A 13805-nucleotide genomic window follows, 5' to 3' on the forward strand; every position below is an offset into this window, starting at 1 on the left:
CAACTGTCATAGCATACGAGTTTACCACTCAACAATTTTATATGAATAAATTTTTAAATTAGCTTCTAGAAAATGCTATAAGGTTTGGGGTCAGGGTACATATGTTTAGTACTAAGAACTCATTAAACCGACAAAGCAAGAACACATAGTTTGGCAAGGGACAAGCTATTGGTTTACTTTATTTTAATATGTATTTTAGTGTAAGCTCCAGACAAAAATAGTACAAAACTACTGGGAGCAACACAGATTTCAACACCATGCTTTGCCAATCTACTTTGACTCTGATTTGAAGAAATAACAATGGATTCCTTTACTTAAAACTGTGGGCCTCTTTTACTCAGCTTTAGGAGAAGAAAATCTATTCGTGACATGAATCCATCTTCTAAGCCAAAGGTATCATACTCATCTAGCCTATGGACTGGATGATGGGTGTAGGGTGACGTGCAGAAGAGATCAGGCCCGCACATCATCCCAGAGTGTGAGAGCACAGACTGATCCTATACACTGCATGCATGCTCTGGCCCCATATGCCACATGCCAGCTCTAACCCAGCATGCCATGCAGGACTGACCAAGGCCACACACAATGCCGGCTCAGGGTAACTGCTACATGGCATGCAGAGCCAATCTGGAGTACCTACTGCACATAACAGTCTGGCCTTTTACCCCGGATCCGGAATGCAGGGCCAGCCTGTGGGCTTTGTCTGGCCTGGCCCTGGATCCAGCACACAGACCTGGATGGGCCCCACATTTGACACTGCTCCCCCATGTGCCACATGCAATGCTCACCCTGGATCAGTGTACGAGGTTGGGACAGGGGCCAGAGCCAGTGCATACAATAGTCTAAGACCCACAGGCTCCAAAAGCTGGTTCTGGCCAATAGATTGCATCTCTGACAGCTCTGTTCTAGCCACTCTACTAAGATCCCAAATCCATTTCTCTTACACCACCCAAAAGCCATGAAATGTTAATATTGTTTAACTACAACCAGTTTAGGCTGACACAAGTCGCATTTATTGTTTTGTCACCCAAAATCTACTAAGTAATTTCCAAACATATATATAAAACTATACCTGCCCCAAAGGTAATGGTACTGGCAACTTTATGGTAAATGTGATGCAAGTGAAACTTCCTGTGCAGGTGCAAAGTTGGGCATAAAGGGAAGAGAAATAAAAAGAAAAAAAGCTTATAAAAAAAGTCACACAGCTTCTGGGCACAGTGGTAATTAACATGGTCTGGCCAGCCTGCTTCTGAGCCCACCCTACCCATGCTTCCCCTCAGACCAATTTCAAACCCGGAAACAGCAGGTGACATCACTCTAGGGAAACCCCCAGAAGCTTTTGACAGAACTTGCTGCTTGTTTATGTGTGGATATGTGTGTGCATCTGTCTATATGTTTTTAGGACAATTCAAAACTAAGGCTTTATGTGATTACAATAAGAGATTTATAGTTCAATGCTTTTATATTCTCAATAAATGTGGCCTATTGCCCTGTCCCTCCTGAAAAAGATCCTGTATGTTTTTCTTTATATATTATACGCCTTGCACATGCAACATCCACTGAGGGGGAAACCCCAGCCTATCTTCACTGGCATAGTTCTGCATTTGGAACATGGCAGTGGAAAAAAGTGGGTAGATGTTTCTGGTAATAGTCCAGCTAAAGGATGCTGCTATCACAATGTAGACAAGCCCACTGTATTTTACTTTATGACCGTCTGAAACATCACATATTCAAAAATCATTAAATCATTAAGGAAAAGTGCCCTCTTACCCAAATTTCTCATCACCCACTCTCCCTCTGCATATTACTGACCAATTCAACGTTCTAACCTTCCTATCTTAACTTCACCAACCCCATTACTATTTCAGGCCTCCTTCCCATTCTGTGACCTGTCCTTTCTCACTGTCTGAACACACTGTCCTGAATCTTCACCACCACAGTACCAGACTAACCACCTTTCTAGTAAACACTCCACATGTCTGGTTGTCAGAAATGTCAGCAGCTTTGAAGTCTGTTTTTAATTCTTTCACTTCTGCTAGTGGCCTAGGAGTGACCACTGTTGGTCTGCTGTTTACCATGAGGCACCCAGGTAACCAAAAAAAATTTAGCAAAAATTTCCAATTCCAGTAAATTTAAAATAGGCTCAGAAAGTGTGTAGATTCTGCTGAAATGCCCCTTTCCACTTGGCAGCCAGTAAGGCTGTTCCTGGTGCCATTTCACACTTGTTTAGGGCTTCACTCTTTTTTTCTTCTTCATCTACCATAGCTAAAGGATGGGGTTAATGAAGACTGTGTTACACTCCCAGGTGTTAAGAGCTTTTCTGAGTCCCTCCACATACCCCCTTCCCTGTGAAGCAGCTTTGGTTGCTGATAATGTATGTAGCTTCTGTCTCCCTATCGCTCTATATATTCCATTATCAATTCTCATTAACCACCAAGTCTCTTCTCAAGTGTGAAGTTTAAATCAGCATCTGTAACAGATACCATAAAAAGCATCTGTAGATCCATGGGTCTAGGATAGTACTGCACACATTTATCTTGGCCTGTTCAGTTTTGGGGAGAACGAAGTACAGCATGAATATTAAACAAGAAGTTTTATGCATTTACTATGAAATATCCTTGCTTTTACAAATTTACTTTATCATCTTCTAGGCTTTAATTTCCTTTATATGTGGTAATTTAATGTTTCATTTCTTTTTAGAGAATGGTTTTCATCTCCGTTACATCCATTTCCACACTAAATACCACCTTAACATAAAGAACATGCATTAAAGGGTGCACACAAAAAGCACACATACAACTTCTAAGTATCTATGCCTGTGTTCATAATGCATTTCACTAATCAGAAATTGGTAAAGATTCAAAATATGGAAAGCAATTACCCCAAATATATCAAACTAAATTTTCAAGGTACTGTCCAATAGGGGTATGAACAAATTCAGAGATAATAAACCAGAACAGTGCAGGTGAATATGCCTTTTAGGAAGTGGTACTTATCACATAACCTTTCAATGTCAGGTCTTAAGAATTAATGTATTCTTTGTTGAGGTTCATATTTTTAAAATTCTAGTTTCATGCTCTGCATAGGAAAAATTTTAACAACAATTTTGCCTATCATTTTTACAGAGAATTAAAGGATGGAAAGTCAAATAACTCAGAAAATGCATAGTGTTAGTGTTACAGTGCATTTTTCATCTGACACTTTTAAGTTGACTTTGGGATTTTTTGCCTTGCATACATAGCAGGGCTGAGAAAGCCTATTTATCAAAGTCCTACCATTCTGTGCTCTGATCAGTAAGTTCAGACTTAATTTTTCAGGGTGCTGATTTTACCTCCAAGTGAAAATATCCCACAAGTTTAAAGGCCCTGCTGCTTATTGTTCCATGTTATTAGTAGCTTTACTCTAGATACATTTCAGAAAAAATGTATCTAATTTACACTAATTGTGTGCAATGTAACATTTTGTTAGGTAAATAATAATATATATACTAAAAAGGAAATTGATACATTTCATTTTCTTAAGTCTTTATAAACTCCCTACAATGATTAAAGCTGACCATATTTTTATTCTTTTTCCATTTACGGTATCTAACTTTCATACAAGTTGGAGAATAAACTAAACTGCTCTCTTCATGGCAATGACTCGTGGAAGGCAGTAAAATAAAAAAAAACGTTTTCATTGTTTAATGATAGTTCCATAGGTGTCATGCTTATTAATATAGGAATAAAAAAACAACTAAATTCGTGGACCAACCTGTTTACCAGCTTCTTTTTAATATTACTGGCTAAACTCATTCATTCATGCCTGACGATTTCAACAAAGCTAAATGAAAAAAGCCCCATACGTTTCATCTAACTCTTCAGGTCAGAAATTGGGCAAGATTGTAAAAGTGACTTAGAAAGGGAGGAGAACGCAACACAGTTAGTTGATCATTATGTTAGCCTGCCTTCCCAGGACACACTACTATTATTTTAACTGCATCCACCTAGAAAAAAAGAAAACGCTTCACTTCAAATAAAAGTTGAAAATTCATAAAATATCCACACAGAGTTTCATTAAATCACTAACTTCTAAAAGGAATCGAAACATGGATGCATGGCAAAGTGTAAAAGTAGTAACATTTAGAATATTTAAACTATTTAAAGTTTTAGAGAGAAGAATAGGATCCATAAAGGTCCAGTTCTCTCTGTAAACGTTCTTAAGGATAAAAGCTACAATACTGAAATTCAAAAGTGGCAATCCCATATTTAAAAATTATAATACATGCCAATTACACTGAATGTTTAGTACTCTTCCAAATTCCAAATTATAAAGTTTTTAATTTCCTCACAATCCATACCTTCAAAAATGTCAATTAGCATTTTCTGACATTGTCTAAAACTTACTGTCCTTGTAATGGAACAATTTTAATTGGTTACTACCTTCAGCAATGAAGACAAAACTCACGCTGGCAAGGGTCTGGAGACTGAATAATGTGACAATTTAATGATTCTCAGGCTTTTGCTTACCGTGCTGTGTGAAGAGGTCACTGTGAACTATTTCGATCAAACAGTACAGCTTTTGAATTGTGAGCCGGCCCACTGGAACATTTAGGATGAAGTCTGTAAACAGTTTGCTATACACAAAGGGGCATTAAAAAAAAAAAGGAATCTGTTATTTTACCAAAAGTAGATTACATCAAAAGTCCACATCTAGACACAGAATTGGCTGAGTAAGAAAGAAATACCCCTGCTCTCACCCCTCATTTTGGAGTTGATGCCAAAGAGGAGTAACAGTTTCCCACTGCTTCCATAAATATTGAAGTGTTATAAAAAGGCCAACAATGCTCAAAATTACTTAAAATTTCATTGGTCAACATATATTCTCCGCCTCTTCATTTCCCTCCTCCTTAACTCTCCCCTTTCACCTCCCTGCTTTTATTACAGATTAATAAGTCCCTAGCCCTGGCAACACATTTTATTTCCGCTTCTATATTACAAGTTTGAACTGTGGTTGAGAGGCAACAAACATAAGCAACTGAAACCAAGTTTGTGAATGAAAGATCATGTTAGGGAATACAGTATAGATGAAATAAGCAAGCAGAGAAAACAAATTACAAGTTAAACAAAGAATTAATATTTTTGCCAAATCATACTACACTGTTATTCAAACTTTTTAAAATTAGTTTTCCAACTGAACTGACTATCCTTCAAATATTGATCATTTTAACAAACTTAAAGTTCCCTTTTATTTTGTTATCACTTGAGTTCTCTTCTAACCTACAGCAATAAAATCTGTCTGCAGTTGAAAATTCTGACATCGTACATGAGCCTGTCCACCTAAAACATCTAAAAATAAATGAGAACAAATGTACCAAAATTGACATTTTATCATTTAAAGATAAGATTTTTCATTTAACTGAAAATATTATGAAAACTAAAGTTTGGGTTTTTTTTAAATTAGAACTCCTACCCAAAAATTAGTTCTCTGATTTTTTAAAAACAACTTCCCCCTCCTTTCCCTTTCTATTTTATATAAAAAGGGCCTACAGTGAGAAGAGGTTTTGGCTGAGAAATTTCTACTCACAGCAGTGAAGTTGCACTGAACAATAACAAGGCTCTTATTATTCAAAACAAATTCATAACTCAAAGAATGAGGTGCCAAACACATAAATTTTAAGTCTTTGATATCAGTCACCTTGATTTACAAGTTCTGGCACCTTGTTACAGGATCTTTACTACGAGGAACTGCAAGGCTTGTCAAGAAAAAAATACAAGGATTCCCCACCAACATACTTTAAGTAGAAATATTTATGTATTCTCCAACTTTTTCCAAGGGTAAAGGCTTTTGATCAAAGTGGTACAGCACCACAGAGTATTGTAATTCACTATTTTAGGGATTCAAGCAATCAGTTTGGGAACAAAACTATATAGATTTTTTTCATTAAATGATTATATACAAGTTCAAATATATATAAAAACATATCCTTAGACATTAAAAAAGTGCTTTATTCATGTTACTTACCTCAGTTCTTTTGGATCAAATACTAGTTTCACATCATTAACAATAGTTGGCAAGTATTTAAGTGCAGCCCCCTATAAATAAAAAACAAAGCAAAGAATTTCATGTGAATGCCAGTTTGAGATGTATGCCAATTTGAAACTCCTTTCCAGGTCAACTAAATATAGTTCAAATCAAATACAAGGTTCTTACAATATTATCTATTCACAATGTTACAAAATTAATGGGTGAAACAGAAAACAACAGGATTGACATGTTCAGAGAGATGTTTTCAAGCAAGTTCTGGAATGCTTTATGCTAGGATAGGAATAAACATCTAAAAATGTTTATTTTAGATGGAACAAAAGGAAAGAAGGGGACAAAAAAGGAAAAGAAATAAATAAATAAAACCCGTAAATCCAACATATAAACTTGCAAAAATCTGAACGGACCTAAAACTCCAAACCTGTGGCCTGCCAGAAAGGTACACCACTCTATGAGTTGGTAATACAGTCTTTATTAACAATTACAAGCACTCATTCACACAGTTGGTCCCAACATCTCCAGTATTATCTGTCCATCCAAAAACACAAGTTCATAGTTAGACAAAAAGTGTTGTTTTTTCTGGACACCTGAAAATTTCTGCTTGTATTACTAATTGTTAAGGTAAACTCCACCTTTAGTTCTACGGACTAATATTTTGAAATATTTCATTACATCCTTCTCTGACTTTTTTTTTAAATCTCACATTGGGATCATACGAGTTGTGGTTTATGTCCACTTCCTGAATTCCAAAATCTTAGATTAGTGGTTCTCAACCTTTTTTGGACTCAAGTCACACATCACTGGACTCAAGGCACCTCCCCATGATCCCTCTAACTTTTGGGAATTGAGTGGCACCCAATTTCAAAAACTAAATTTATATATTATAGCACTTACCTCCTTGCAGAGGGGTTGGGCATTACAGATATTGGATCAGCCGGGCAGGGACAAGGCTAAGCCTGTGCTTTTCTGCTTACTTTTCACACCTCATTTATCTCTCTGCACCTCACAACACCCTTCAAAGGATCTGGTGATACTCCAGGGTGCCATGGCACTCAGCCCTGATTGAGAATAATTTAGACGCTCCTCCTCCTGTTTACATCTACAGAAATGGTGGTGTGTACATATAATGGCATCCTGCATCTCTTTCTTGTATCTAGTATAATTTCATAATCTTACATAAGATACTCTGCCATCTACCTTGATACCCACTCTTATGCAGTGGCGCCCTCTTCTACCTTATTTCAAGTTGTACACACCACATACATACCATCCATCACCTCACCTCCCCAAAAGTTACCTGCCTTTCTACTATTTCAAGTAGATTGAGCCCACTTTTATTTGGGGATCAGATTTATTCAGTCAATCCCTCTTCATTCAGGCCCCTGTTGCTACCTATAAGCTGACCCTGTACAGTCTGAGTTCCAGACTTTGGTGATTTAGAAAATATTTACATATCCATATCTAGCTGCAAACTTTATTTGGTTTTCTGATCAACTCTAAAACTATACTGACCCTTCCCTGATATTTTTACCTCCACTTGAATAGAGATATTAATAGTAGGCTAACACTGCAAAGCTATTAAAGTTCATCAACCAATACAAAATCAAGCGTCTGAATAATGTGCTGAAAACAACCAAAAGGTATTCTTTAGGGCTGTACAAAATGGCGACATTTCATTTCAATTTCAGATTCACCATTTCAGAGACAGAGCGTTTCATTTTGTTGGTTCGAAGCATTTGTCTGTTTAGTTTTGCCAAAACTGCTTAGCTGTTTTGACTTTGTTTTGATGTGTTTTGGTGTTTGGTGTTTGCCCATAGTCTATGATGGGGAATCACAAAAATGGCTATAACTTTGTCATGTCTTGCCTCATTCAGATGAGAACAGCAGGGATGGCAGCCCTTTCTGAGGCCATGAAGCCTGCCAAGTTTCAAGGAGATAGATGCAGCGGTTTCTAGGAAATTGCACCTCAAACTGTTCAGAGCAAAACTCATAACATGTGTGTTAAGGCAGAGTGGGATGAAAACAGCAGGGATGGTAGTCCCTTCTGAGGCCAGGAAGCCTGCCAGCTTTCAAGGAGACAGGAACAGACTAGCACGTAGCAAAAGCCTTCCTTATGCTCCTGATTCTGATGGAGGAGACAGCTCAGTAAACTGACAAAGCTCATTTCAAACCTGCTCTCCTCCCATATCTTGCATACAGTCCGCCCTTTAATGTAATCAAATTGGCACTTGCTTTTCTTGAAACACTATACTGCCAACTCCTACTAAGTGTGCAATCCACTAGAAACCCCAGTCTTCTCAGTAGTTCTGCACCAAAAGTCAGTCATTCCCATTTTGCATTTGATTTTTTCCCTTCCTATATGTAGCAGCTTACATTTGCCTTTGTTGAAGTTAATTTTGTAACCTATTGTTGAGTTCTATCATTTATCCAGATCCATTTGGATTTTAATCCTGTCTTCCAACATGCCTGCAACCCCTCCCAGTTTTGTCATCTACAAGCAATCAGTACTTGCAGGGAACAGACAGAAGAAATAAGAATTAAACAAGAATGTATAATGACAGGAAGAGCTGAGTAAGCTGAAGCAAAAATTCATGTGCAGGGTTTGTTGATTTTCAGTAGACCTGTCCATCTCTTCTGCTTTTAGGATCAAGCAGCAGTTTATATTCAGAAATCATTTGGCACAATTTGCCACTTACTATATACTACTAGAATACACAGGGTGAAGTTCTGGAAAAGAGAGTACTTAAGCTACTTAGGAAACTCAAGAGATTTAGAGGAGGCCCATTCTAAAACCAAATGAATGCTGCCCACACTCAGTGAACTTAGAAGTATCAGAAGAACTTAGAAGTTAACAAAAGCAGCAACCTGCTGAGTGTCCAGTGAGTGGACCTGGTTCAAAATCACTAACAGGAATTTTAATTACAATGCACTCTTGGATATTCAGGATATAATTCAATCATATCAAGTATTCCATCTCCCCTTCCACAACACCTCTTTCTTTTTTCTCTCTCATCATCAGGGCCTAACCCATGACTTCGCTTCCATAACAGTTTCTTATTTCAGAATCTGAAAACCAACCATTATTTGTAGCATTCTTTGAGCTTGACATCAACTGCCAGACTCTCACCCTTTCTTTCACACTCAAATGGCTTGACAGACCATGCCCCTCTCTCTTCCCATCATAAACGCATCATAAACTAGATCTCAGGCCTGAGCTTGACTCTGGCTATACCATGAAAGCTGTTTTTCTTATAGTAATTTTCTCCTACCCACTAATTAGGGATCTTATTCCTTCTTCATTTTGCTTTTTTTTTCTGCTGCTTTTCCTTTCCAAAGAAAACTATGGAATTATTAGCAATAAATTACAAGTTTTATTTTAAAAGAAAAATTAATAACTAAGGAAAAAACACTATTTAAAAGTTATGATTATGTCAATTATTTTTATTTCTGTGTTTTCCCCTCAACTTTCCTTTTGTAACCTTCTGCTAAGAGCAATAGTGTGCTTGATTTATTCCCAAGGTTAAGGATTTTTTAAATTTGCATTACCAGTAACCAAATCCAGTAATTTAAATATACAGCAAAAGCTGTTGTAACTGGCACCTTACAAGCCGGCATGCTCTGTTAACCAGCATGCCGACTTGTAAGGGAAAAGTGAAACCAGAAGTGCCCACAGTGGCACTTACAGTTTCAGGGAGCCACCACAGCCCAAGGGAAAGCAGCCTGCACTGCCAAGCCCCCATGGCCTGGGGCATAGCAGGCTGCATGGGTCCCTCCTCCCTGTCCCTCGGGGCCCACAGGAGGGGCGGCAATGTGGTGGGAGGGGCAGCAACACCCCAGACGTGGCGGGACAGGCAGCGGCCTGAACAGGCAAAGACGCCTGTTCGGACCACTCAGTTATCCGGCATATTTTGTTATCCGACACCTTCCATTCCCCGTGGGCACCAGATAACAAAGCTTTTACTGTATTTCAAAATGCATTAGAATTAAAATAAAAATTGTGCCACTGCAAATAGTAAATTGACCTCTGTGCCCCTCTTCCTTAATCCCTGAATTACTTAAGGTACTCAGCCTATCTTTTTCACTCATAATATATTAGCTAATAACATAACTGAAAATGGTGATAATTTACACTGCAAACCTTAACTGCACCAGAACTGTTTGATAACCACAAAACTGGCACAAAACATACTTCCAGGTCACAGTTGCACCTTATTTCTTTGGTCACACATGAATTAAACTTATTATGGCATTGCCTAACTCCATCATTTTAATGTATATCTTTCCTAATCCTTTGTAAATAGTGGCATTAATTATTTCCAGACACTATACATCTTACCATAACGAAAAGTTACCTATCAGCCTAACTGAATTTTCCATATGTGCTATCCTTATACATTATCTTGTGGCTGCACATGCATCTCAAGCGCTCCAGCTTAGAGACTTTTCTACACTAGCAGAAGGAATAGCAAGCAGTTGCCATGATTTTGAATAGTGGGGCCCCCATCAAAGCACCATCCCTCAAAGACCCAGTCTAATTCCACTGAAACAGAATTTACACTAGAAGGAATGCCTTGATAAAGCTCTTTAGGAATTTTCATACAGCTGAGTAGGAGAAGACAGAATGACCCTCCACAGTTGAGGGGTGAGCTGAAGAAAAGCTGGACATACTTCAGAGGTGACATAAGTCATTACACTTCAGTTTTGGTAGGTATGAAAGCTTTTGCACAGCATCAAGCTGGAAATCTAATTCATTTACCAACTACCACCTGGCAGAATCCTTCCTGTTATGGCTAAGAATATCTCTGACAGGTGATATTATCAAGAGCCAGACTCTAAGATACAGTGTGTACAGAATCAGAGATGGAGGATTCTCCTGATTAAGGAGAGCAGATCAGGGTGCAATGACAGTCCTGAGGCTCCTTATTACAAAGAAGATGCAGGAAAAAGAAGTCTCACTCAGGATTGGACTAGGGGACTTAATTACATGACGTCTTCCTGCACAGCACTTGCAGAATTAAAAGAATGTGTAGCATGGGCTGTATCCAAGCCCCTGCTGTACTCCTTTGGAACAGAACATGCTGGGAGGGGATGTACCATAATGGGTCTGGGCAAGTGGCTCATCTGCAGCAGACAGGGAAAGAAGCTCTGGGGAAAGGCAGGATAGCAGGCAGACCAGCGCCGAAGAGAGGTTCTGCATTTAGCACCCCTCAGAGCAGGAACCATTGGGGGAGACTGCTAGCAGGGATAATGCAAGAAGAAAAAGCCCCCTGCACACCAGACCCTTGTGAGCCATTGGGACCAAGATGAGCCATGAGCAAGGATCACTTAAACTGTCTGCAAAATAAGTGAATGCAGACAGAGGGGCAGCGTGGGTCATCCCTGCAAAACCCCAGACAGACCTACTGGAAGCAGCAGGGGCCTGGAGGGAGCCAGGAAGGGGTTGCATGTGGCATTCCCCACGGATTTGCTTTACAGTTAAAGCACATGGCTCCTAGGGAACAAATCAGAGAAATTAAGATAGTAAGGCCTGGGACCAGACCAGAGAGAAATCTGAATGTGTTCATTGAATGGATCCTTGATTAACCTGACTATTGGAACCACAGAGAGCTTAGATCAATTGAGAAATAAATCTAGATGCTGCAGGTTAGAGAACTGACAAGAGCCTGAAAAGTGACTTCACAGTGTATTCCCCACTCACTGCCCTTGGGGAATAGCTACCATCAACCGGTGAGGAAAGTGGATTGGTGTACAGAAGATGGACCAATGCAATAGCAAGGTGAAAGAGCACACCCATTCTTATGTAAGATTTTCTGACTATGGGATAAAAAGTGTCTAATAATGTGCCCAGGCTGAGTCCTCTTCTGTAGCAGGAAGTCTGACACTTCTTGCTGCTAGTAGGAAGGAAGACAGTGATCTCTGAATAACCCCAGTCCTAGAAGACATAACCCTTGATCTCCAATTCATGGAGGAAGGAGATCTGCCAGATGGTATTCCCAATCATCAGAGCAGGTACTCTACTGATAGACTTATTCAATGATAATGCATTAGTTGATATCAAACAATGACTGACAATTTCTACAGACTGCTCTAAGCTCCAGAACATTGGTATGCAGCTTCAGCTATTCAAGAGTGGACACTACGCACTGGAAAAATGTTCACGTGCACTTTACAACTTAGCAGGGATACAGACATCCCAATTATCAAAGAGGAAGAAAGGAACCCAACATCCCTAGGGGGAAGATAGGAACTTCTACCAAATGAAATGGAACCAGGTCTACAGAGGACCTGTTACTTCCATACTTGGGGAATACCTTCCCAATGAAAATATGTGGTACAGCTATGCCTTCATACATAAGGTATATTGCTTACATAGGTCGAGACAGCCACATGCGCTAGGATCAACAAGAAAATTCAAACTGACACAATGAAGTCTAGCAAGGACTGCAATTAGTTTGAAGGAAATCAAATTCTGGCTGACAATCCAGAGTGCTCCCTATCGATTCTCATCTCTGAAATACAATCAGGTTCAATTTCTGGATTTTAACCACAAGTGGTTTATACTCCAGATACAAAATCAGCACAAGATGGCATGGACATTCCCTGCAAATGGTTAGGGAAGACATACCGTTCACTAGCCACATTTTCTAGATAAAGTACATGCTACTGTTCTCCTTGAGATGGGTAACCACTACCATAAGGATATTGCTGAAGACTCTCAGGAATTGAAACAGAAAACTCTGCACTACTCATGATCCTGAACTCCAACTGGGAGCGGGAAAGGAGAAAAAGTATCTCTTGTGCATTGATATTGCAACTCAAAAGTCAACTTGCATCAATGAAACATGAGTACAAAGCTAAATCATCCCCTAGGGTTTAAGACAAATTTTTAGTTTACTCAGAGGATAAACCTGGAATCCAGGCTAGCCGGGAAATGAATAGTGCACAGGTAGCTGACTTCCTAGAGATAAGACTCCCTCAAACAGGAAAGGTACTCTGTGTAGCCATCCATGGCATACATAGCTGTATCACAGGAGGGATGCATCTCAAAGCCAGAAAACCTTGGAGACAAGTGACAGATTCAGTCAAAAATAAAAGAAAAATGCAGTGTTGCTCCGAAGTCATATGGTCAGAGTAGACTTAGGACTCATTGAAAAATAAACTAAAATGGTGCAAACTCAAGGAAAATAGGAAAAAAGGATATGCTTTGAAAACGGCTGTAGGCTAAATACACAGCCTGGAAAAAACAGACAGCAGAAGCTCCATCTTGAACCAAGACAGCTGGGATGAAATAAGAATAGGAAATATTCTGCTCTCAGTGCAGATCATGAGGGGAAGCTAGGTACATGCACATTGGCATAAAGTGCTACTCCTTTCTGAGCTTAAGTGCTTGATATACATTTATGAAATATGAATACGGACAAGCACGAGAAGGAAAACCAAACACATTTTGTACAATTAAAGTCAATATTAAAAGAGAATATTAAAACAAGTAAAACTAAATATGCTGCAGCTCACCAAAAGAGTTTGGCTCATATCAGGTGAGTTTTGTTTTGTGTCAAACAAAGACTTCCTTCTTAACAGGACAAAGGGCTTCTGCATCCCTACTTTACCTTCATTTATCACTGTCTGCCTGTCAACTGGATAAACAACAAATATTTATGGAAGGAACAAGAAGGTTAAATGACAGCAGAGTAAGGAACACAAATTAGGAGTTCTCAGTCCCCTCTGTTGACAACACCTTTTCAAGCACCCAAAAAGAGGTACTTCACAAAACAAGTGAA

General features: G+C 39.0%; 1 protein-coding gene across 2 annotated transcripts in view; it reads right to left on the minus strand.

The window, feature by feature from the left end:
- DOCK1 (dedicator of cytokinesis 1) overlaps positions 1-13805 on the minus strand; it is a 553358-nt gene that overhangs the window by 382757 nt on the left and 156796 nt on the right. For both annotated transcript variants that reach the window (XM_090058391.1, XM_090058392.1), the window contains exons 24-25: positions 6004-6074; positions 4509-4615 (exon numbers count right to left, since the gene is read on the minus strand). In XM_090058391.1, coding sequence (XP_089914517.1) covers positions 4509-4615; positions 6004-6074 — 178 coding nt within the window. The remainder of the gene's footprint in view (positions 1-4508; positions 4616-6003; positions 6075-13805) is intronic.

Source organism: Crocodylus siamensis, chromosome 7, assembly GCF_052110815.1.
Source record: "Crocodylus siamensis isolate JL-2025a chromosome 7, ASM5211081v1, whole genome shotgun sequence".
Lineage (NCBI taxonomy): Eukaryota > Metazoa > Chordata > Crocodylia > Crocodylidae > Crocodylus > Crocodylus siamensis.